General features: G+C 40.5%; 1 protein-coding gene across 2 annotated transcripts in view; it reads right to left on the bottom strand.

Annotated features, from left to right (window-relative positions):
• LOC139628673 (C-Jun-amino-terminal kinase-interacting protein 1-like) overlaps positions 1–23,538 on the bottom strand; it is a 29,907-nt gene extending 6,369 nt beyond the window's left edge. Inside the window, exons 1-9 of one of the 2 annotated variants that reach the window (XM_071490607.1) lie at positions 23,081–23,538; positions 14,779–14,854; positions 10,345–10,932; positions 7,312–7,896; positions 4,909–5,166; positions 3,817–3,892; positions 3,568–3,734; positions 3,363–3,466; positions 42–152 (exon numbers count right to left, since the gene is read on the bottom strand). In XM_071490607.1, coding sequence (XP_071346708.1) covers positions 42–152; positions 3,363–3,466; positions 3,568–3,734; positions 3,817–3,892; positions 4,909–5,166; positions 7,312–7,896; positions 10,345–10,932; positions 14,779–14,854; positions 23,081–23,152 — 2,037 coding nt within the window. In that variant the 5' untranslated portion in view covers positions 23,153–23,538. The remainder of the gene's footprint in view (positions 1–41; positions 153–3,362; positions 3,467–3,567; positions 3,735–3,816; positions 3,893–4,908; positions 5,167–7,311; positions 7,897–10,344; positions 10,933–14,778; positions 14,855–23,080) is intronic. The other variant, XM_071490618.1, reaches the window with a different exon arrangement.
• Positions 23,539–24,246: the final 708 nt, after the last annotated feature.

Raw genomic sequence — 24,246 nt, 5'->3', positions numbered from 1 at the left:
AAGGAAGGAAGGAAGATGTGTAGGTACATTAGTGCACATACCCTGTGAGCAGAGTGACACTGGTCCTGGACATTGATCTTCACTCCCTTCACACTGACTTCCAACACACAAGCTGAGGGAGGTGGACCTGCTAACCGCCTGTTACATACGACCTGTTAATACAAATAACCAGTCAGCACACAAACCAGAGGCTGGTTTTGACAAAGACATGTTAGACTGGTCTGTGGTGTTGAGCCAGTCTTGGGGTCAGATGTAGTTCGGCCATCATGGAAATCAAAGTGTTTCAACGTGTTAACGACCAAACTTGAAGGTGGAGAGAAAAAGTAATTTTGCTTAAATATGGTGATAACAGCACGTTTTCAGACAGTCTGTCCTGTAAGACATCAACAGAGTCACACTCTGTCCATTTTAAAAGTGCCAGAAATAGTCGTGACAAAGTTCACACCCTGGCTCCTTTCTCACCCCTGCACAGCTGATCAGTCACAGGATGAAGTCGACTCGAACGTCACACTGTCTCATTAAGTTGCAAAAATGCTCGGGCACAGCCCCCGTAATCTGACGCTGTAAAGGTATGAGAGGAGGGGGTTTCTGAAGTTATTCAACCATCTGACAAACAGTTCTGAAAAAGCATACTGACCCCTTAAATTCTGCTCTTCTATGCAATGCAAGTCAGACAGTCTCACAAAAATAAGGACTAATTTAAGGCCTTAAAAGTTAGCCCTCTACCCCCAGGCTACTGTAACTATAAGTGACATGTGTTTTTCATGAAACCCTTATTTAGCATAAATTCATGGTAAATTACTCTGTGAAACTGGCTCCTGTATCGTCTTATCAGTCGCTTCAGGCCTGGTCAGTGGATCTCAGATAATGAAAGTAGATGATTACCTACATTATTCTTGTTTCTGCAGATTTCATTCTTGCCTATTTGTTATCTGCTGTTTCATTTTGCATTAATCAAACCTAATAATTGAGAAAATGTTAGACTGACTGAAGTTTTTTCCATATCTAATCTTGCATGTTTACAAACCTTTAATATCAACACCTTACACATGAAGTTTGCAGTTATTGTATTTTGCATTAGACAATGTAAGGTGTTAATTATTCAGTTACACAGTATTCAGCAGGAACAACATGAACTTAATCCACAGGTATGCGATCCTTTGTGTGTTTATATTATTCATCTCTTTTGAATCCTCCCCTTGCTGTTTTTCCAGAATTCACTAATTTCCCCACAGGAATCAAGTTTCATCCTATTTCACACAATGAGGTGAACCTGCTACAGAGTAAACATGAGGTGAATGGAGAAAACGTGTCTCTTTACAAACATCGTCTGAAGCTGAAGCAGCTCTGTGCTGTAACCGTCTTAAGAAGGATTTGGACCCAGTGAAGGATTTTGAGGAAACACAATGATTACAGCTACAACAGGCTCAGCTCTGCACTTATATAACACGTCTGATACGAGTCAGTTAAAGGGACAGTTCACTCAAATCTCAGATGAGCTTGGTTTTAATTCTCTTGGTTTTGAGGTTTCTGCCTCATCAGGAATGAAGGGAGTTTTGTTTCTTTGTGGTTACTCATGATAATCCACAGCCTCACTGTGAACTATGAACAGTTTCCACTGTTTTTCTCCTTCAAACAAAACTCCCAGTGTGAAGGGGATTTCAAAACCAAACCAAATCAAACTGAATTATCTGCAGGGCTGATAACACAAGAGAAGAAACCACATGTTGTCTCGTTATTGGGGTGAACTGAAATACAGAGCCATCCTTGTCTTGATCAGCCTGGATGATAGAAACATCAGACTCACTGCTATGGAGACACAAACGTAACCTGAGGCCAGTCAAGATGTGCAGGTGGCACCCCATCCATGAACTCACTGCTTAAAAGATTCTTGTCTCCAGGCAAAGACAGAATTTTAGCCTCATAAGGTCTCAAAGAATGAATAGGCAGCAGGGTGTTATTAGGTCATGTGTTAGAAATTATAACCTCTGTTCTTTCAATGTTTTTTTTCCTGAAAATACTGTTTTTACTGACAGAAAAGACCAAATTTGAACAAGTTACATCTCAGTCTTATCTTAGTTCTCTGTTTTTCTTTTAAAGTGACCATACAAATAACCAGAGAGAAAAACAAGCAATACAGAAGAAACAATAATTATCATCAACACATGAAAGAGTAACAGCAGCAATGTACCCAATGCTCCCAATCCTGACAGCAGCAGTTGCTGACATATGGCCATGGATGGCCATGCCACAGCTGAGGGCAGGTTGCAAACTGATGCTGAGGACATCGTCAGTGTTTTAAAAACTGTCACCCAAAAGCTTTGAAGCTTTGAAGGTACGTATTTGGTTTATGCTAATGCACCAAGAGATGAAGATAAGGTACATTTAAAAGACCACAACATATTAAAGGTGATAATGATGGGGACTCTAACTCACATCAGTTGATGACGTCCCAAAGACCACAAGCACAGAAGAACCCAGACTGAGAAAGGCCTAAAATCATCTAAGAAAGTCAATGTTTGCAAACAGCTGCGTATATACATTTAGCAAAGACAAAATAACCTTAATATGTTGGAGCCATGTTTGTGTCGACCTGAGGGATGTAAATTCATTTTCGTTCTGCTTTAGACTCTACCAACTCCTGAGAAGAATATCTGTCTCCTCAGCCTGTACAGTAAATGCTTTAGCCACTAACAAACAAAGTTAGTGACCAGCTGTGTGTCTGGCACCAAATTACCAGCTGTCCGCTGCTGGAAATGAGGTTGGTGAGAGTAAACTGGAGAGCAGGAGGTCGTTCCCCCCAACCGCCATCAAACTTTATAACTCCTCTCCCTCTGTCCAATCACTGGACTTTAGCATCTGTTTGCACTGATCTGCACTTGATCTGCACTTTTGTAACATGATTGCACAATTTTAATTTGATTTGCACTTTTTAATTTTTGTCATTCTAGTACACTTTTTAACCTTTTTACTAATCTTGTATTAGTCTACTGCTGCTATGACACTCAAATTTCCCCTTGGGGATTAATAAAGTTCTCTATCTATCTGTCTATCTATCTATCTAAAACAATAAAAGTGCAAAAAAATCAACACAATGAGCTAAAAGCAGCTAAAATGCTCTTCAGAACTGCAGAGTTGGGCCCTAACTCTCTGTGAGTGTATCACCGTGAGCCACTGATTTCTTTCATTTCAATAATTATTAGTAATTGGTTTCATCATTAATAAACAAACAGTTTGATTCCTGGTTCCTTCCTTTGCTACAATTAGCAGCTAATCACTGGTTGGAGGTTCTTGTCTGTATTTACCACTGATAATCAGCTTTCATGGTGTGGTCCTGTTGCACAGTCTCTGTATTTTTGTACCTTCTGCATCGCAGCACACAGCACGTCGTTGCCTTTGTGGATGGGGACCTGGACTGAGCCAAGGAATCGCACCAGGAACTGCTCTATCCAACCATCTTTCTGGCCTGTGAGGAGGAAGGAAGGGGAGCAGAGAAACATCCTGAGTTATTGATGTTGCTGATGATGGTGATGCTCAGCTTTTACAGACCAGTTGTTAGCAGTGTACCTGGGTTTATATCTTTGGCCACCTTGACAGCATAGAAGGCAGGGAAAATGCCAGTAGCTCCAGTCCTCATGTTGTAGCCCTGACACCACAGGTCCTCTGATTGGTTCAGAATTAACACAGGGTCATCCGTCTCTAGGTAAAGCTCATCTGCATGACGAGGGACAAACCTACAAAACATACAGGTTTCAGTCTAATGGGACGATTTGGACGTTGGACACAATGAGTTTGTGTTAGTTGATGTGTGTTAACCTGTAGACAGCTCTGTGGCTCTGCTGTCTCTCCACTCCATCCAGAACACAGGAGAACATACCGAATGACCCAGCACCTGGATGATACAGCACTGATGTTACACTCACCATCAACAGCTCACACTTTGAATTATGAGTCATATTCATTCTTAAATGAAAAAAAAGACAAAAAATGATTGATCCATTGTCCAATATCATTTTATCATTACAGTTAGCTGGATGGCTCAAATGGCCAACACCTTGAAAAAGCTAAGAGCCCCTGTGTGTTGGATTTGGAAACTTAAGATTCTGGTGACCTCTGGTGGTAGTATGAAAAAAGATCCGGGGGCCGACACAGCGACCCCCTCCCCTTCAACTTGGGGACCTTCATACTAAATGGGCTGAAGGCAGCACATAAACTACATCAGCTAACATCAGCTATTATTTATTCAATTATATTTAACCAAGATGATCTATTTTTTTAGATTAAAAAAAGCAAAAAACTTACAGTATGCCATCAGAATAATTTTTGAAACTTAAGTGTCACTAATGGCTACGAGATGTAGTCTGGTCCCAGACCTCTGATCTCAGATGCGTTAGCTGATGCAAAAAGTTCCAGTGTTGTTCTCATTACTTATTAATAGTTGGTTAAGACAAAACAGTAGCTCAGAAAACATGAAGACCTACCAAAAAACTCTCTAAGTGCCTGAAGTTGGGGTTGTTCTCCCACTTAATATTAATATTAGTTATTAATTAATAACTCATTTCACTACTTTCAATGTGTTTTTCCTAGATATGAACATATAAGCTTATACCTTAAGTGTGGTACATTTCTTTATATTTATTTATCTACCTCAGGTATATAAAACAGACATATATATTCAATACATATTGAATAAATATACTCCCAGTCAAGACTATACTAAACTCATGTATTTCTTGGCCATATCTGATATATGACTTCATACACTGATAACCTTAGATCATATCATCTCTGTGAGTCTTCACTGTCTGTCCAAAGGGAAGTGTGACGTGTCACAGACGCCTGAACGTTCATTTCTTTGGAGAAAAAATTACTTTTGTTCTAAACTAAATATTTGGAGACTATACAAACCAGTGGCACTGTAATGGCTGCTGCTTTTGGCAAACAGGTTGAGGAACTTCTTGCTTCTGGGAGCTCCAGGCCTTCCTCCAAGAGACTCCTCCTCCTCTGAAGTGGTGGCTGATGTTACCTTGGACTGCTTGCAGATCCTTGCTACAACTTCCCTCCTCCTCTTCATATCCTCCTCCCTCCTCCTCTTCACATCCTCTTCCCACCTCTTCTTCTTCTCCTCCTCTTCCTTTCTTCTATTTTCCTCCTCTTTCCTTCCTTCTTGGAGCAGAAAACAAATAGCAAACAGTAATATTAGTAGTAATAATAGTAATAGTAAGCAGATAGAATAGGTTTAGTGTCTGCATGTGTGTGTTATTCAGTGGTGTTCCACAAGGCTTAGTTTTGGACCCTCTGCCCTTTTCTTTTTTTATGCTCTGACTGATAAACATCATACAGAGGCATGACATCTATTTCTGTTCATAAGCAGAGGACACACAGTTCTACATACAAATCACAAAACTCAACATAACGATCATGTCAACATAAATACTCAAGACCTGTTTCAAAATTATTTTTAGATACTTGACTTTTGAATGAAATCTACTATTACAAACTCTGTGATGAAGCTGAGCTAGCTGGCTAGCCTCTTTCACCTACTTGTATGTACAGAACCAGGGTTGAGGAGTAACTAGTTCCATGAAACAGGGTAATGTAATAAAATTGCAAAATAAATGTGATTGTAATCTATTACAATTACTGAGAAAATAATGTGTAACTAAAAACAGTTACTAAAATGGTATGATATCACCAACGGTGATGGCATAGGGGTGACATCTAAATGTATTGTTTTTAGTAAAAGCTTGTAAGTATAATATAATAATATTATATAATACCATATATTTTAGTATAATATAATATTCAGTCTGTTGCTTTGCATCTTTTGGCAGACTCAGACTAGGAACATCTTCTTTTAGCACATCTGTAAACATCGCAGGTCCAAATGTACTTTGATGAAGTTGTTAAAACATTTACATTCCTTATTATATTTTAACAGTAAAAGTAAAATTAACCTTCCCAACACTGTACAGTACATAACAGTTATACAGTTTAATAGTTGTCAATTGCTGTATAGGTAAGTGCATTGAAAGCCAGTGGAAACTAGAGTCAAATTCCCTGTGAATCCAAACATACTTACATACAATAAAGGTGATTCTTATTAGTTTACACACCCTCACTGCAATACAACAACTTTAGTAAAAACAGTGAATTGTTTTAAAATACTCAACTTTGGCAGCTACTGCATCTGACATGTCAGATCCAGTAAGAATATGAATTAAACTGTGGTTCATTAGTGGAAAAAAGATCCTTTTTGTCCATTTTATATTGACTTGATCTGAATGGGGCACTTCTATTTACTGCAATATACAAACTGTTTTAGAGTGTGAGTCAGCCACTGAGAAACCAGCAGTGGAGCCTACAACCTGCCTCACTTTCTAGTTAAAGCTGAGAACATCAGAGAGCTCACACACCACAGCTTCTAATTACAGCTACATTTTCCCATGCAAAGGAATATTTAGGACATTCCCTCATTAGATCTACAAACTGAAAACTTAAGATGTTTTCCTTTTATCCCTTTGTAGATAATAATGGAAGCAAGTTTAATTTTGTTGCCATGGGAACATTGCCTGCATTTAATATTAATGTGCATCCTTTGAAGTTTTTATGTTGTTACTGTTGTGCACCATGAGATGTTAAAGGGGAGAAGTTTTCTTTGCCACCAAACAGATTTTTTTGCCGGGAGCAGGTGGTTTGGCCATTATTGCCTTTTTAAGAGGTTATAATCCGTCCTTTAAGCAGTGCTGCGTCTTCAGGGCAGACTGAAGGCTACAGTAGTAGTTGTTATCTAAGTCTGTCTTTCTGATGAGCTCCTGGATTCAGAACACTACTGGATTGATAGAAGTCAGTTCCTAAAGCTTTTGGTGACCCCTTGACCTTTACACTTGCGCCACTAAAATTAATACATATTATGAATAAAAATATAAAATCCTAACAAACTGACTGCTGTAAATTACCTCAGCATATTCATGCTTCCCAAAGGATGAACCATTTTTACAATTTTTTAATGAGTTTTAGTCCAGCACCACCATCAGGACACAATGACTACTTCATGCATCCATAAGTGTCTTTATAAGAGTCTTATAAACTAACAGACAGATTACCATGAGGACATTCATGCTCCAACAGGGATCAGCTCTTTAATTTAGTGAACCTTCCCCGGGAGTGTTGGGCCATCCTTGGGTTTGTACTTTTAGCCCCACTACCTGTTTTTAAAAGTAACAGCCAGTAAACTGATCTGTGTCCTGCTTTAAAACTATAAGCCCATAAATATGGTGAGGCATGTTCAAAACAAATCTTTATCATTACCTTGCTTCCTTGTTTCATCTTTCCTCTTCCTCTCCTCCTCATACTCTGGGTCCTCCTCCTCATTGGCTGACTGATAGACCGTCTCTCCATCGCTGTCGTCATTGTGCTCACTGTAACCGTGCAAGCAGTCCTTGAGGCTGACCAGCTCCAACTGAGCGTGTTCATCCACCACCAGAGTGTATTTAACAGAGTCATAACTCAACCCTGCTGTAGCTTCACTTTTTGGTACAGTCCAAGCAGCCACAGAATCTCCCTGAGTGACAGAATTGGTGCTGTCCACCTCAGTGTTAACGTCACCTTTTCCTCCCCCCGCATCCACCTCCGACTTGGTACAGCCCACCTCTGTTTTTTCGTTACCTGCAGGGCAGTGGGTCGGACCATTCTGAACGTTCACGCAGGGAGTGGGCTCTCCCTCCCCCTCCTCCTCACTGATGTCAGGGTTGGTTCGGTTGGATAAAGAGGGATGCAGAGGCCCTGGTGGGGGGCCCTCTGTGTCTGAGCTGAGGGACATTCTGTTTGACCCCCCCTCGCTGCTGGACCGGGACAGAACAGGGGGGTTTTCCTGGGTCCTGTCATGGCTTTGGCCTAAGAACACAGACATGGATAGAGGGTAGATATGAGGAGTAACAGGGTAATTTTCAAACTGCTTGTAAACAGTTTGGGAATAAATTGTGAACATGTATGATGTTTATTTATGAACCACTTCATGTACTGTATGTTACACTTACTTAATCGAGTCATTTTGTGCCTTGATACACTTTATTTAAGAACAAACCAGTCCCACTTACCAGAATACACAAATATCACAGCACTACTCTGGATCTTTCATTTGACCTTGAAAGGCACTTTCTGCTCGGCCTCTGCTGTCTTAAATTAATCCTTGTGCCCAACAGACTCCACACACACACACACCCAACACAGCATAGAAATTACTCATCATTTCTTCCCCCAATACTCTTTCATATCAAGACTGCATGGAGGACAAGGTCATAAACGGGGGTGTACTGTATAAGGCTCATCTTCTCTATTTCTCCTTTCTCTCTGAACAACAAATTTCAGAAAAAAACAGTTTCCAACAAACACATCTCAGACACCTGAGACACTACGTGGACCTGTGACCTTCATGATTACACAGTTTAACTCTAATCAAGGGCTGCAGCGACACTAATGAGTTATACACCAGATGATTTAACAGTGATTCCTAGTAATAATATATATATAATTTCTATAACCCCTGAAGTAGGCTTGGGCCGATATTTGACAATACTGAATATCGTGATATTTCTCTCTGGATGCAATTCTTTTTTTCTTTTTTTTTTGCAGTTCTCCACAGTCTACGCTGCTGCTGAGTCCAACCCTCATTTCACTGTTTTGGTTACTGTACACTGAACCTTGGGATGTGAAAAATTAAACTTTGAGCTGCTAGTGGCAGCTTATACCTGAAACATAAAATACAACAACATAGTTATATATTATATAACACATTAAAGAAAAAACAACTGAAACATAATATTGTATATTTCAAGATTTGGGCTGGACTTTATCGATATATAAAATTTTGGGTATTGGATGTTCAGGTACAGGAGCTCAGGGGCCAGATGCAATAGACTGTGGTTGTAATCACAGTAGGACTCTTTCCAGGCCAATATGTCTGATTTGTGTCCGTGTGACCATCATATATTTAAAGGTGCAGTCTTTTTTATATTAACAATTGGGTCAAACAACTACATGTAATAATAAAGGGATGGTAAACTCAGTTCCCCTCAGCTCTACTAAGCTTTTTGGTCAGTTTTGGATCATTGGTTTGGTTTTCTGGTCCACAGTGCCACTGGTTAATCAACCTCGTTTCCAGCAGCAGGCTGCAGACAGTGTTAGAGACCAGCTGGTGAAGATAGTGGAGCGATTAGCAGCTAAAGAGTCAGATATTTTCTCAGGAGTTGGTGGAGACAAAAACAAAGAAAAAAGCAGCATAACGGAGAACATATGAGATTTACAATCAACAGGTGAACACAAACGTGAATCTCAATAAATGTTAGTGTTGTTCTGTGTCAGCTGGATGTGTAAATATGCAGTTGATCACTAAAACATCCCCAATAAGAGCTTTACAAGGCAATAATACAACAATGTTGAATTTGTGGCTTGTTCTGCCAAAAAATGCAGCTTTAAACCTAAGAGCAGATTATCCAGAAGCACGTAGTGTGAGCTTTTTACAAACTCACGTTTCTCTGAGGAAGAAATTAAATTGATTTTAAAGACTGTCCTGTGGTTCCAGCAACAGGAACAAGTTTTAATTTTCAGATGAATCTCTTGAGCTCAAGTCGTGCACAGTTACGGTGTGCAGTGATTTTAGTGACCCCTTTTTGTTTGCACACAGTTTAGCAAACCAGACTTTTGCTAAACTGTCACAGGTTCTCTCCTGATCTCTTATGAAACTACTCTTAATGACTATTTTGTGCTGCTACAATCCATATCCCACAACACTTTATGGAATGTATACAGACAGTATTTCAGCAGATTGGACACATAAGACACTAAACCTAATGTATTTTTCTTCTTATTTTCATAGTTTCCTTATAGTTTCTGAAAATGGAGGTGAAACAGGGAAAATGATGTATTTAAATCTTATATTTCTAGTTTGTTTATTCCAGCGAATCACATGGTGTAACGTAGAGAGTGTTTTAGTCGGTGCACAGCAGAACAACATGCAAAAATCAAAGGTAAAATTTCAATTCACGAATTTCAATTCAATAAATATGGAAAGTAAAGTCAGTTAAAGTTAGTTAATAACTTACAAATGTATATATATTTGGGTGTTTGTGGATTGTTTGTTAGTGTTTCCTACATTTTTTTTTGTCTTTAACAGTTATTTCAATAAATTCCACAGATAATCAACAACTGTATCATTTCACTGTCCTGCATTAAGAATACATATAACTCAGAAGACAATGAATTGCAGGAGTTTCAGACTCCTCCTCCTGTGGCAGATATAAAGTTGCAGTACTTCACCCAGCGCTGCGTAAGTGGGTTCATTACCTTGGTCTTGGGTCTTGTCCTGGGTCCTTGGGGCTACAGGTGTGCGTGGAACCACCATGGCTGTCAGATAAACTTCCTGGTTCGACAGTACGTTATTTGGCTTGACTCCCCCTCCTCTGTTACCTGCTTTAGCACCTACTTTTCCTTTCCCATCAGCCCCCCGGCTTTTCAGCCCATTTGTTTCTCTTGGCCTCTGATGTGCATTCCTCTCCTTCTCCTTCGCCTTCGACTCCGCACACAGTCTTCCTCCTCTTCTCTCCTCCTTCCCTGCTGTCACTCCATCCTTTCCTCTGATATCCCCCTGGCTCCTCTCTTTCATCGCTGTTGCTGCTCTTCCTCCAACTCTCCCTCCTCCTCCTCCTCCTCCTCTCCGCTGACTCCTCGGGGTGCTGGAGGACTGAGTGTGCGTGGCCCCGGACACCTGTCTCTCCCGCAGTCGAGCGCGTGTGTCTGTGGCGGTGGCAGCAGCCTGGGTGGGGGCTCTGTTGTGGGCTTCATTGGCTGTGGGGGGTTTAGGGGCTGGGCGGTGCGTGCTGCGCCGGACTTTGTCCTCCGCTTTTGGTTGGACATCCGCTGGTGCTAGATCCCCTTAAGACACACGCAAACAAACAAAAGTATCAGATTATGTATTAGGCAACCAGATGTGATTAACAAAGTAGCCCCCAGTAAGCACTTTAGACTGGATAAGTTACAGGAACAAGAAAAAACACCTGATTCATTTCAAATACTTCAAGAACATTTTTTCTTTTATTCTGAACAGTTTGTTTAATCTCTTGTTCTGTGATGCACTTTCCTCCCCCCACAATATGGATTTAACTATGTTTGCCTGTAATGATGCACTAAAAAATTCAGCATCCAACCAAAAATTAAAAGTGCTATTGCTTTTGTTCAATATCATACATTCCTGAAAAATGATTGAAATGATTGCTTCAGTAAGTTTTGCACCTTTGTGAACTTACAAGAGAGAGAGATTACAAAGAGAGGAAGTGGTATCCTGAGTCTTACTTTATACTATAGGTAAAACACCAAAAACACTGGGACCCAGAAATCCCATAATGCAAGTCACTGGCATTTTACCATTAGACCGTCTCACTCTGCTAAATGCCTGCATCAAAGCCCAAGCTTGAGAACATACCCCCTGATGACATCATCGGGGGGTATTAGACTGAGTAAACAGACGGAGTAGAAGTCCCCCTGATGAATAAACTGAGCTGGTTGTGGACAGGTGGCAGAGTGCTCTGTTAAATCCAAACAAGAACAGCGGTAAATTAAAATTTGCTTGGCTCCTTTTGTTGTTTCTCTGTTATTGTTAGCAGCTGGCAAACATGGGAGAAAGGGACTTCTAGACAGGAAAGTCTGGTAATCACTGGATAGATAATCAATATGTGTCCAGTAGAGGTGTTTACCACATATATAAACAAATCCTTCAGAACGCTTCTGAAGTGACGATATTGAATCATCATGTACTGACTGAATCAGTAGCAGTCAGCAGTGGAGGGCCTTACTGGTGACAGAGCGTCGTTATCAGCTGAGTGAGATTCACAGCTTCAGTCTTGTTAAAGGTCTATTAAAAGACAGCGAACGCCACAGAAACCTTCATAACCCACAACTCTGTCTTCATTAATACACTGCTGAGCTATTCATCTTATTAACAGTGCCTGTACAGACGAGATCTGTGCTGGACCAACAAACGTGTCACCTAAAAATTACATGACTATACAACTACACGGTAACAGCAGGAACCAGATTACACTTTCTTTCTCACATATGGAGACACATTGTTCATTTGGAAAGTCACAAATATGTTGACACTGAACATATAGTAGTAAAAGGTTCACAGACACCATATTTTCGATCTTCCAGTGTAAGACTTCAGTGTTACTGAACTTTTTATAGTTCTGTTCAGACTCACAGCAGTTTGTTAGGGTTGGGGAAAAATCGTGGTCTGGTTGGAAGAGTTGATGACTTCAGACATCTACATTTAACCAAAACCACCATCTCTCCTTAACCTCTTGTGGTCTAAGCCTAACCACAGGGGGCCCTGGATGCAGGCTCTGGTCTTTGGTGTGGTAGTTCTTTGCTTTGTGTGTCTGATATCCACTGGCACCATGTCCCATTGACTCTGATGCCATCTATAAATGTCACGCTCCATTCATTCATAAAAAACATGTTGCCTGTGAACATAATCCAACCAATGATTACACTCCTGCGAAAACACATCTGCTGTTGCAGGTTAGTCGTATAGAAACGTAATTTCCTGGAGATGGGGTTGGACCTGAACTTGAGCACATGGACCAACAAAAGACTGCATGTACTGTACAACTGAACAGAAGACAGGATCAGTGCTGAACTTCAGAATCTTCCAGCTGGATGAAAGAATTCGACTGAGGAAAGTTATTGTCGGTGAATTGATAGAAAATGACATCTAGTAAAAGATATTGGTGCGATTATTCCTTCTTAGTATAAGGGATCCCAGGTCCCAGATGGGTAAGACCAGAATCCAGAGAAAGTCTAAATAACTGTTTATGTCAATATCATAACTGATTTCACTGCTCATGAATGCAGGAGTTTGGCAAGTTTTAAATTCCATTTTGATGTGACTAAACTGTGCGAAAGTGAAGACACAGAGGTGCTGCAACAGACTGAATCACGCTCAGATCTCAGGACAGAAATGCACAAGATCTGCTCCAAGAGCTGAGGATGCTCAGATATATATTTCCAGAGGAAACTAAAGCAACTCAAATCCTTTCAAAACCTTTGCTTCTGCAAAATCACTGAACAAACATTTCCCAAATGTGAGCTTGTGTTCAGACCTCCTCTGACTGAGGCACCATAGTGTGCAGCTTGAAACCAGTCTTAACTATTTGTGTACATTTACGTCTCAGAGCAGACTGTGTGGACCTGCTGGTTGATCCACTGAAAAAAAATTCTGAATAAAATTCTATTCCAATATGAATTACACAGATAATAGTGCTGCCAAGGAAGAAGAAAATTGACTTTAATGTAATTAGTTCCATTTAGTCTGGGATGAGTGCATCTCATTTCTTTACACAGCATGACAGATTTTCATACTGTACTACCATATGAAAATGTGCCAACATGACAGTCAGAAAACTTTCTGAGCTGTTTTTTCTTTGGCTGAGTGATGAAATGAGACATAAAAATCACTGCTGTGTACATGTGTAAATGCATAATGCTGTTTAAAAGTCGTGCATAATTTTGCTGGTTGAATGTAGTGTTAAATTCAATTCAATTCACTTTAATTTGGTTCAAATACAGTTTGTAACAGCACAGTTTCATCAAAAACAGACACAGCCACAACACAATAAATAAATATACACATATCACAACTGTTACATATTGGCATATTTACATATAGATATGTAGTTGTCAATGATGCTGTTGGATTTGCTTAATCCTGTTTCAAGGTCCCTTATTGTATAAAGGTACATGTCCATGTGTTTGTGATTATAAAGCAGGTCCAGATTCTATGTTAATACAGTGAAAGTATCAAAGCCTCAGTCCACAGAGAAATGCACACAGCCTGTATTCAGAAACTGAGCCTTAAAACCAGCTGTCAGGACTTCTGCAACTTTGTGATGTCACAACTATACAGTCACCGCCCACAGCCCAGCACGGTCCAGCTATGAAACAGAAAAACACCTGCACAATTGCTGGATGTCAGGGGGGCAATATATCATTGAGCAGCTTTCCCAAGGGCAGTAATATTAGAGAACAGTGTCTTAAGGTTATTTCTGCTGAGAGGGCGATCTTCATACAGCTCCTGCTTTGTATCAAGTTTCACTCTTCTAGACATCCCATGTTGCTGCAGCTGTCTTCATCACCTATTGCTGCAGCTCTGCCCCATGCTGAGCTCTGGGCTCTGGGTTTTGACGAACAGAAGCACAATACAAAATTATATTTCACCATAATTGCTTAAATATTTTTAAACTACTCATTTCATGTAGACAGATCACAAGTAAAAATAAAAAAATATCAGAACATAATATTCTAAAATATCTTTGAACAAAGCTGTTGAGTGGGTCTGTGATATAACTAAAACTGAGAGCAAGGTCCAGGAGATTATGTTTACTTATAACGATGATAAAACAAGAATCACTATCAGTTGATTATCACTGAATTATTACTTTTAGCTGGTTTACCTCCATTGTGGCTCCTGGGCTCACTCGACTCTCAGTGACAGGTCCACTGTCAGTGAAGATGAGGAGCGTATTCCGCAAATTCAACCCCCCCCCCATAGACTGTGTATGATCCAGGTGCTGGTTACAAAATGTGTCACAAAAGCAAAATGTCTGCTCCCACATTTGTGATATTTTGGCTCCACTTTTGCGTAGTGGCAGGGAGTGGTGATGCGTCATCCATCTTTATATACAGTCTATGATTTAAACTGTCTGAAGCATTTAGTGTCCATACCTGTGATGTGTGGGGAAGAAGAGTGGGAGTCCTTCCAGCTGTCCTTCTTGCCCAAAGAGTTGTTGTTGATGGAGTCCTGGACAGAGTTAATAGCAGTGTCAGAGCAAAAACCAACACGTTATTGGATTATCTCACACATTCTGACACACACACACACACACACACACACACACACACACACATACATCCTGAGGTGTTAGACAGCTAAAACATAAGATATTGTCCTCTCACTGAGGATTATAGATTAAAACTGATAAAAATGGAAGAATGAGAATCTGCTTTTCATCCAGGACACATAACCTGAATAATGATAAGACTTTACACTGTAATACCTTGTTTTGAAATATAATCATGACTGAATAGTTTAATTCAAGTACTTTAATTAAACTCGAGTCCCACTCATGTGTTTTAAACCTCTATGTTTTAGGATCCTCATATCACTGCAACAGCTGCTGAAACACAAACTCATTTCAGACACACAGCTGTGGCTCTAAAGCGTTTTTCACACAAAAGGTACCACATGCCCTATAATTCTGTTTTTTATGCCTTGCTCCACCAAGTCAAAAAAATGTGTTGCTAAAATTGGCTCCATCAAATCCAGACACTAAAACTCTCTCTCTCTCTCTCTCTCTGATGACATCATTGCCAGGAAGAGGTAGGAGCATCGACCAGGAAGTATGCAACGGCCTCGCATCAACGTCACGGGAACCACGCAGAGCGCTGACTCATTCACTGACATCCCTCATCCATCTGCACACCATGTTCTGTTACTATGGCTACTCAGTCTGTGTGTGTGTGTGTGTGTGTGTGTGTGTGAGAGAGGGAGAATCAAAGCATCTCTCTCATCCACCTCTCTGTTGACATCTTCCCCCAGTCTGACTCCTGACATATACACAAACAGACATTTTAATGCACAGACAAAAATCCAGTGGAACCATTTTTATTATTAAAACTTCTCATCTTAAATTAAAGATGGTGTCTCAGTGCCATCTGTCATTTTCTGTCTGATACCCAAAAATAGCTGTGATACTGTCAGTTGAGGAAGACTGAAGGGAAAAGTGGCATCTTTGTTAAGTTACTTGTTCAAGCTACTCCCAGTTTCTGTGAGTTTGAGTATAACATACACTGAGTTACCACTTTGTTAGGTACACCTTTGTGAAGTGCTCATTTACTGTGTGATTTAGTTGAACAGAACATTAGAAACACATGTCATTATAATGCCAATATGCCGTTTTAGAAATTCTAAATAAATTCTGTTGTAGAACATCAACATCCAGATGCAACACTGGTTCTCAGAAACACTGATTCTCTTTATTCTTGAGTCTCTGCTTGCAACCTCAAAATTACTTTTCATTACATATATTCAGATACATATCTTTCATCCTTACACTTTCTGCAGATTAAACAAAGAAGATATAAGAAATTATACAGCGCCAAGCTAGCTGTTTCTCTCTGTTTCTAGTCTTTACGCTAAACTAAACTAAGCTAAGATAACTGACTGCTGGCTAGGGCTTCATATTTAATGAAGTTATCTATAAAGAATTCATGAATGCAGCATTAGGGGGAGGAGGTCATGGTTGGGTCAACATGTAATACATTAGACACAGGAGACTGACCAATAGGAGAGCAATAGTCTGTTAGATTTCTTTTGACAATGACGGTGGTGTTTTCTTCATTGTTACCACAACCATCAGATTAAATATATAATTTATAAAAACAGGTTACTTGGAGTCATCAGGTTATGCAGGAAACCCGACAACATGTTTATATACACTGTGGACACATGGTGAACTGTAACGTTGTATGTGTCCGAGCTGAACACTTCAGCAGTGGAAACTGGTTTATATACACAGACAGTCAGATCCTAAATGATCAAATTATTTTCTATTCCTTTCCGTTCATCTCACTGCACTACACTTTTTCTTGTTTGAGTTATTATACGCATGTGTACATGTAAAAAGCCAATGAGAAACCCAGTTACTCATATACATGGACAAGAACTGGTGTCATCAGCAGAAATCTAGGTGGGAACGTAAGGTTTCTCCAACCCTCTACCCTACAGAAACAGTTTTCTTCAGATGATGTTTACGAACATGAATAATTATCGCTCTATGGGACTGAACAATGACACCATGGCCACCTTCTTCTACCAATCCTGAAGACCTTTAGACAACGAAGTCATGTGATTGATTTTTTTAATAAGTTATTTGATGGCATAAAAAGGGGTGTGGCTCACCATGAATGAACCAGAGAAGCAGCAAACGGAGCAGTTTCTGGATGAAGACAGATTATTCTACATTTTCATTTGCAATTGTCTACCAGGATTTAAACCCACCTGATGGTGTAGTCACTTGTTACATATAATCTGAGGGATCTTGTTTGCATGATCATTTCTGACAGTGAAGTTAGCCTGCTAGTTAACCTTAGCCTACTGTAATCATGCTAATTTGGTAACTGTTAACATTGTACCGCATTGCATTGCACGCATAATGCATGTGCAGAAATGTGTGGAAACTAAACCTGCGCATTAAGTGCTGAGAGGCAGCGATAGCAAGTAAACCCACAAATTACACTGATTTATCATCTCAGTGTGAGATCTGCAGTAAAATTGAGAAGCTTGGGACAGAATATTGTTACAGGAGGAGAGCAGCTTTTTTCAGGAATAGATCAGTACATAGAGTGGGCGTAGTGGGCGAGAGGGAGAAAGAGAGAGACAGAGTGGTGATGCTGGTGACCTGAGCAGAGTTAGCTTGTTAATTAGCAGTGTAGCTGTCAACATAGCAGTGCAATGTATTTGCATTTCAGGTTGTTTGTCAGTAAATAAAAGCTACGACTCCTCAAGACCGAAGTTCCCTCCTCCCCCTTGTCCTTCAGCTACAGTCCAGACAGTGAGCCAGGAACATTAACACTGAGGCTGGAAAATGCAGGATTATACATTGTCACTGTGTCATTGTCAGATAATGGTAAATATGTTGAAGATTACCATAGAAGAGATTTTTAGATATGTTTCCTCTGTACTGCACATTTGATATGTTTAGTGTCAGTTCAGAAGAGTAATCGTAAAGCTGTTGGTGCTCGGTCCCACCTGCCTGACTATGAATGTCACTGCTGTGTTAATGTTAGTTGTTTATGATTTTAATTCTGTTTTGGCCAGACTGCAGCTCATCAGATTGCTTTTTTCAGATTTAAAGAGCTAATATTTATTATCAATATTAATTTGAATGACACAGTCAAAGGAAATATGTATGATATGTTTGAAACTGATGCCAACCAGACATTTGTCTATAAATATAAGTAGAGATGGACACTTATAAATGAACAAAAGTTTGAAGATTTACAGAAATCCCCAATGTTTCACTTCTAGATTCTCTTCACATCAAAGACTCAGCTAAAATGTACTTGTTACCTGAGCCTTTATTTCTTCCATATTAACTTAAAAAGTCAACCCATTTTACATATCTAAATGTCTGAATGCCATACAGGTCCTCTATGACAACATTAAAGCCACAAGGCCTGTTAAATTATCATTATAGATTATTATTACATCTTCGGTTGTTGTGGTCACATCTGAGGAAGCTGATGCTCCCATGAGCACACCAACAAAATTAGCCGTTATACTTTCTCTGTGGGTGTGCATGATGACTTTCAACATTGGTGGAGGTCCTACAACACTGGCACAGCCCCTCCTTCAGTCCTTCCTCAGGCTACACTCAGGCGTCCTATGATGCTGCAGTGGTCTCCATCACTCACTGAGAAAGCAGCTTTTTCTTATGCTCCTGGTTTTGTGCCTGTTGATGGATAAAAGTCTAATACAAGATGTTTAAAAATCATATTTCCCTGTTTTTGCTTAAATACTTTGACATTGTAGATTTCATGTTCTAATATCAGTCAATTCAGATCACGTCAGTAAGTCAATAAATTAATGTGTTACAGGATAAATGTGGGCTTAATTATTATTATTATTATTATTAGTTGTCATGTGGCTTCACAAACATCCCTTGTACTGTCTGATGAAATGCTCATGTCCATACTATGTAAATGGATAGCTAATAGCTCAGTAAAGCAACAGTAAGCACTTTGGAGGGGGGTTATTGGCTTATCTTTCTATCTGTAGCAGCAGGCAGGTGCTAGCATCCTTGAAACTGTCACCACATTGTATTGCGTGTGTTTAAAAATGCTGATATTTTGACCCCGACTTTCAGACATTTGAGGTTGACGTCAGTCGTATTTTATGCTGCTAGTTAAAATAATTGCACAGATCACAATTTTTTTTAAATTTCTATTTCTATTTTTATATTTAACTTAAATGTACCTGATAGAGTGAAGCATCTTATAGAACTGCGAACCTTATCGCGTTGTATTCGTGTGTATTGCAATGACAATAAAGATATATTCTATTCTATTCTATTCTATTCTATTCTATTCTATTCTGTCCATCTTTGGTTTTAGAGATTTGCACTTAACCTAGCAGGTTGTAGTCTCTGCTCTGTGTGTGTGTTATTTCTCAGACTTTCTTCTAATGCACATTTTTCATTATGAAATACTGAACAGTTTTCCTACTGAACGTATCAAAATCAAACTACCTGCACATCCAAACCCTCTTAATTATCACATTATATCACATTTGTTTAATCCATATTAATGGTCCTAGGTGTGACATACAGACCTCATGGTTTTTCATCAGTCTGTCTTTATAGTAGAGTTTAGATGGTTCATGATTTGGACCAGTTCACATGGCCTCCAGACAATTACAGTGATGCTGTCACTAAATGAAATGGATTTACAGGCTACGCTACGTCATGAACACATGCAGCTTGATGCCAACTTTGCGACAGATGCTAATTTTAGAAGTCACAATTAGCTGGTTAATTTACAGCTAAGTAGTTTAAGACCACACACACACACACACACACACACACACACACACACATACAAACACACACACACACACACACACACACAGTAAGAGTCAGTGCTTGTTAAGTGGTAGTGAGTGTTATCAGTCTAATCCAGCTCCCGTGGTGAGTCCAGCTGGCAGAGACAGGTTACAGTTCACACAGTACACTTCAAAGCAACCAATCACATTGCTGACTGAATGATTGACAGATGTGTTTGATTACACATGAACCGAGGACATGCTCAGTACTACACTGGGTGTCTATGAACTGATTCCAATAACATTTGACTGGGTTTTATAACTGTTCATACTATTCCATCCTGCCCAGAGTAACAGTATAGTTTTATATTTGTTATTTGCTTCGTTTCAGGATAAACTACATCCATATAAATCCATGTCAATATCTAATATTGCCAAAATGAATGTAAATCAAGCAATGTTGTTGATGGGTTTTAAACATTTACATAAAGTACAATGACTAAAACAATGTTCTTACCAAGATTTAAGACTGAGGACAGGACAATATGTCTTAAGACGCTGAGGCAGGAGGAAGAACAGTTGCTTCTCAGTGGGAATTGCATTGTTCAAGCTGTGGTAAGGTTACATCCTCTCCTCATCTTCACCACAGTGTGGAACACAGCCTTTTATGCTGCATCTGTCCTACATCAGTGTTACTGCACCTACAGTGTTCAGGCATTTATCCCGTAGGAGCCGTTTTGGCTGTTTTCTCTCCAAAAATGAGGCTTAAAAATCAAAATAAAATCAAATGCAGGGCAGATTCATTCACGTCTTAGTTTAAAACTAAGCTATATTTTTAAGTATAACAGTGCACATTAGACCCCATGTATAAAAAAGCTGTTTTAAGTCAAGACAATCTGTCACACGCGATGAAGTGAGAAATCCTTTGAAGCAGCATATGGTGAATACCTACAGTAGAGCTGTATGTGCCTTTAATCCACTGAGACCAGGTCCCAGTTCTTTACGGTGCTGCTATATTAAAGTCAGCAGGAATTATCAGCACGCAGCTCATGGAAAGACTGAACCTCTTTTATCTGCCTGTCAGCACATGGTCTGCTCTCTGTCAGGTTACAGTGGATCATTGACTGCTGAACGATCGGTCTGGTCCTTTAATCTTCAGTTAACCTGTTAGGAGCACATTTAAGATCTGGACTCTGATGTGCACATTATTTAGCTTTAAATGTTTGTGTGTTTCAAGCACACACAATGAAATCATCATGTCACATGCTGTTGTAATATCTATATCTCACTGATGTTATACATGTACAGTAGCTGTGCTTGGCCATTAGTCATATTATTTAATATCTGGGAAGAATAATAGCAGAAAACCCCTCATCCTCCAATGCAACAAACATATTAACAGGTACTTAGCCTATATTCCAGCTGTAGACAATGACCTTTCTCAACAGCATTTTGTGTGTTTCACTCTATATGCTGACATGTCTATGACCTAATGTCATTGTTTATTTAATTTTTCAGCTTTTAGCATCTTTTAATGAACACAATTTCCCACAAGACCAAAACCTTGGTGGGTTAACACTGCACAAGAGGCCGGCCGAGTGTCCACAGCTAGTTCAGACAAAAATTAGGAGGAGATGGAGGAGCAGACAGCTAGGTGATTTATATATTATGCGTATGGTTCAAATTACAACAAATGAATCATTTAGCTGTTAAATTCAGATATTCATAGTCAGTGCTGTTGTAGAGCACATTTATCTTAGAATATGAATAATAAACCCCGAAAAAAATGCATTTCAGTTCTTCAGAGCGGCCGATGAAACCAACCCTCAGAGAGAGACACAAGGTGGAGGAGCAGCGAGCCCTGAACCGACGCTTCATAAAGGTGTTCGTTAAAGCTGGGGTTTTATTACACAGCGGCAGATTCATGAGCTTGAGGTTAATCTCAAACCACCAAGAATTAACAAACCAAAAAAAAAAAATGTTAGATTGACTGAAATGTGTTAAAGAAGTGCTGATTGTTGGCTGTGAAGCTAACTTTTCTAACAACCTGTGTCAAGTTTGTGAGGTTTATTAAAATTTTTGGGAAACTGACTAATTATTTCATCAAGGATAAGTAAAGAGCAGGAAAGACTGGAGGAGAGAAAGATTCCAGTTTAGCCAGTTTCAAGTTTTGATCTGCCTCCCTGTATTTGCTCAGCTCTGACAGAAAAGTAGCCAATTATATCAGCTGTAGCTAACTAACAATAATTTTCTAATGGCTTAAATGACACTTTCATCCCTTTGCACCAGGACCTCAACTTTTTTTGTGCAATTAGCTCTTGATAAATAAGCTCATGACAGTCAGTGAGCGGCACCTGTTATTTCAAACTGTGCATTTAATCCACATGTCTCACTGCATCTTCTGCCCTTCACCTCGCTGTCAGGTCGTGAACATCGGTTATGTTTCTGATCTGCTCAGCCAACAGAAGACTGATAAAAACCGTCTGATCAAATCTGATCATCAGCTGCTGCTGTGATCCCATCACAAGATGCTCTCTAGTCCTGATGATGCTGAGGGGAAGCCCAGGTTAGGGTGAAACGGCTGCTCTGATCTGTGCTGTCATGGTAAACAGGATGCAACTCATTTAAAGGGCTACACCAGGATACTACTAGCTCCCTCTACTGAGCGCTGTCTGAGGGGCCGGGGTTCGATGCTTCACGATCATCAAGACTTGTTTTTATAGAAATATTCCTTTAGACTCAGCCATGTATCAAATCCTCCTTACTAGAAGACGCTGCCACATCTGACTAATCTTAAATGTACGTTTATATATTTCATGAGAGGGCAGAACAGGCTCTTGTTTTAACAGCGCAATCGGGGTCAGTCCCCTCAACAGCCAGTGTTTCCTGTCAGAGTGTCCTTGAGCAAGTCACTGAACCCCTCGCTGCTGGCCTACCATGGGTCTGCCTGAGAAAAACAAGGCAGCCACATGATTGAATTATGAATATTGATATTCTAAATATAGATATTCTCCAGAAATATAATCACCACCACACAAAATAGGAGCCTGTTTACTGAGGCACTGCAACATACAGCTACGAGCTGACCCACTGCCAGCACACACACACACACACATACACACACACACCTAACACAAACAGACAGCTACCCAATGCTGTCTCATTCTGAGGACAGGATCCTCCCAGGAAATACACACACACACACACACACACACACACACACACACACACACACACAGAGTAACCCATTTATTCTGCTTGATGCCACTGCTGCCTTATGCTACACACAAAATCCACCCATGATCACACACACACACACACACACACACACACACACACACACACACACACACACACACACACACACACACTGCGACCCATTTCCCCAGCTCATGTTGAAAACAGGGACCCTCCCAGTCTGCCTACCTGGGTGCCGGCTCGTGGCAGCTGTGGGAACAGAGCCAGGGTGGTTGGTCTCTTTGGTCGATATTTGTCCATGACAGCACAGGTTGATCCCCCCTCTGACAGGCGACAGCTTCTTCCCTCCCTCCTCCTCTTCCCCCTTCCTCCTCCTTTTCTCCCCCTTTATTAACCCAGTGTCGGTGCTCCTTAGCTCGGACAAGGCCTCTCCCACCCTCCTCTACCTCCCCCTCTTCCCCTTCTTCCTCCTCGGTCTTCCCAGCATCGATCAGCTCCAAGCTCTGCCTCTAGACACACCCCTTCTACTTCCTCCTCGCGTGATGATTGGCTGGCCACAGTGTCACATCATTATCATCACTATCATCATCCTGGGAAGAGCTGAGTAGAGCAAAGAGGAGAGGAGAGGTAGAGAGACAGACAGAGGAAGGAAGAGAGAGAGAGAGAGGTGGGTGGTGTTGAATAGAGATGGGATGAACGAGGACTGACAGGGAGAAGAAGGCAGGGAGGAGGCAGTGATGCAGAGAAGGAGAGAGGGGGGAGGAGGAAGTCAGTCCCAGCCAATCAGAGCCAGGCATGACATCATCAGCTCATCTGCCTGTGGCATTTTCTGTGAGTTAAAGCTAATAAGCACTGTGAGTGTGGCTGTGTTATGTCTGTGTGTTCACATAACAGGAAAATCAGATTATACAGTCAACAGTCATCACATGGAGAGACAAAGGTGACAAACCAGTCAGTAAACCAGTCAAACAACAGTGCAGTAACTTAACCACTGAGCCATCAACTAACAAGACATTCAGCCAGCAGCAGCAGCAGATAACAAACATGTCAGTCATTTTAACAGTCAGTAAACCCCATCAACCAGTCAGTCAATCAGTCAGTGAGTCAGTGAGTCAGGCAGCAAACATTTGGCCATTTATTGAACAACCCAATCCTTCAGCCAGCAGCATTCTGGATATCATTTATTTATTTACTTGAAACCCCCAACATACATTATAATATGAAACTGGTGAGACTGAGCTCACTCCCCACGGAGCCTTGGCTGTGTCCTGTGACCACCTCCACAGTGTGGACTGAGAGGAACAATGGAGTGATGACATCAGTGGTGGAAATCCCTAAAATGGCTCTGAGAAGGAGCTTGTGACGGGGGAGCGGCTGACATACGCCGCCTCAGA

This window comes from Trachinotus anak, unplaced genomic scaffold, assembly GCF_046630095.1.
Source record: "Trachinotus anak isolate AG129_WGS33_773 ecotype Australia unplaced genomic scaffold, CSIRO_AGI_Tana_v1 ptg000002l, whole genome shotgun sequence".
NCBI lineage: Eukaryota > Metazoa > Chordata > Actinopteri > Carangiformes > Carangidae > Trachinotus > Trachinotus anak.
This window is presented reverse-complemented; position numbering and strand designations above follow the sequence as displayed.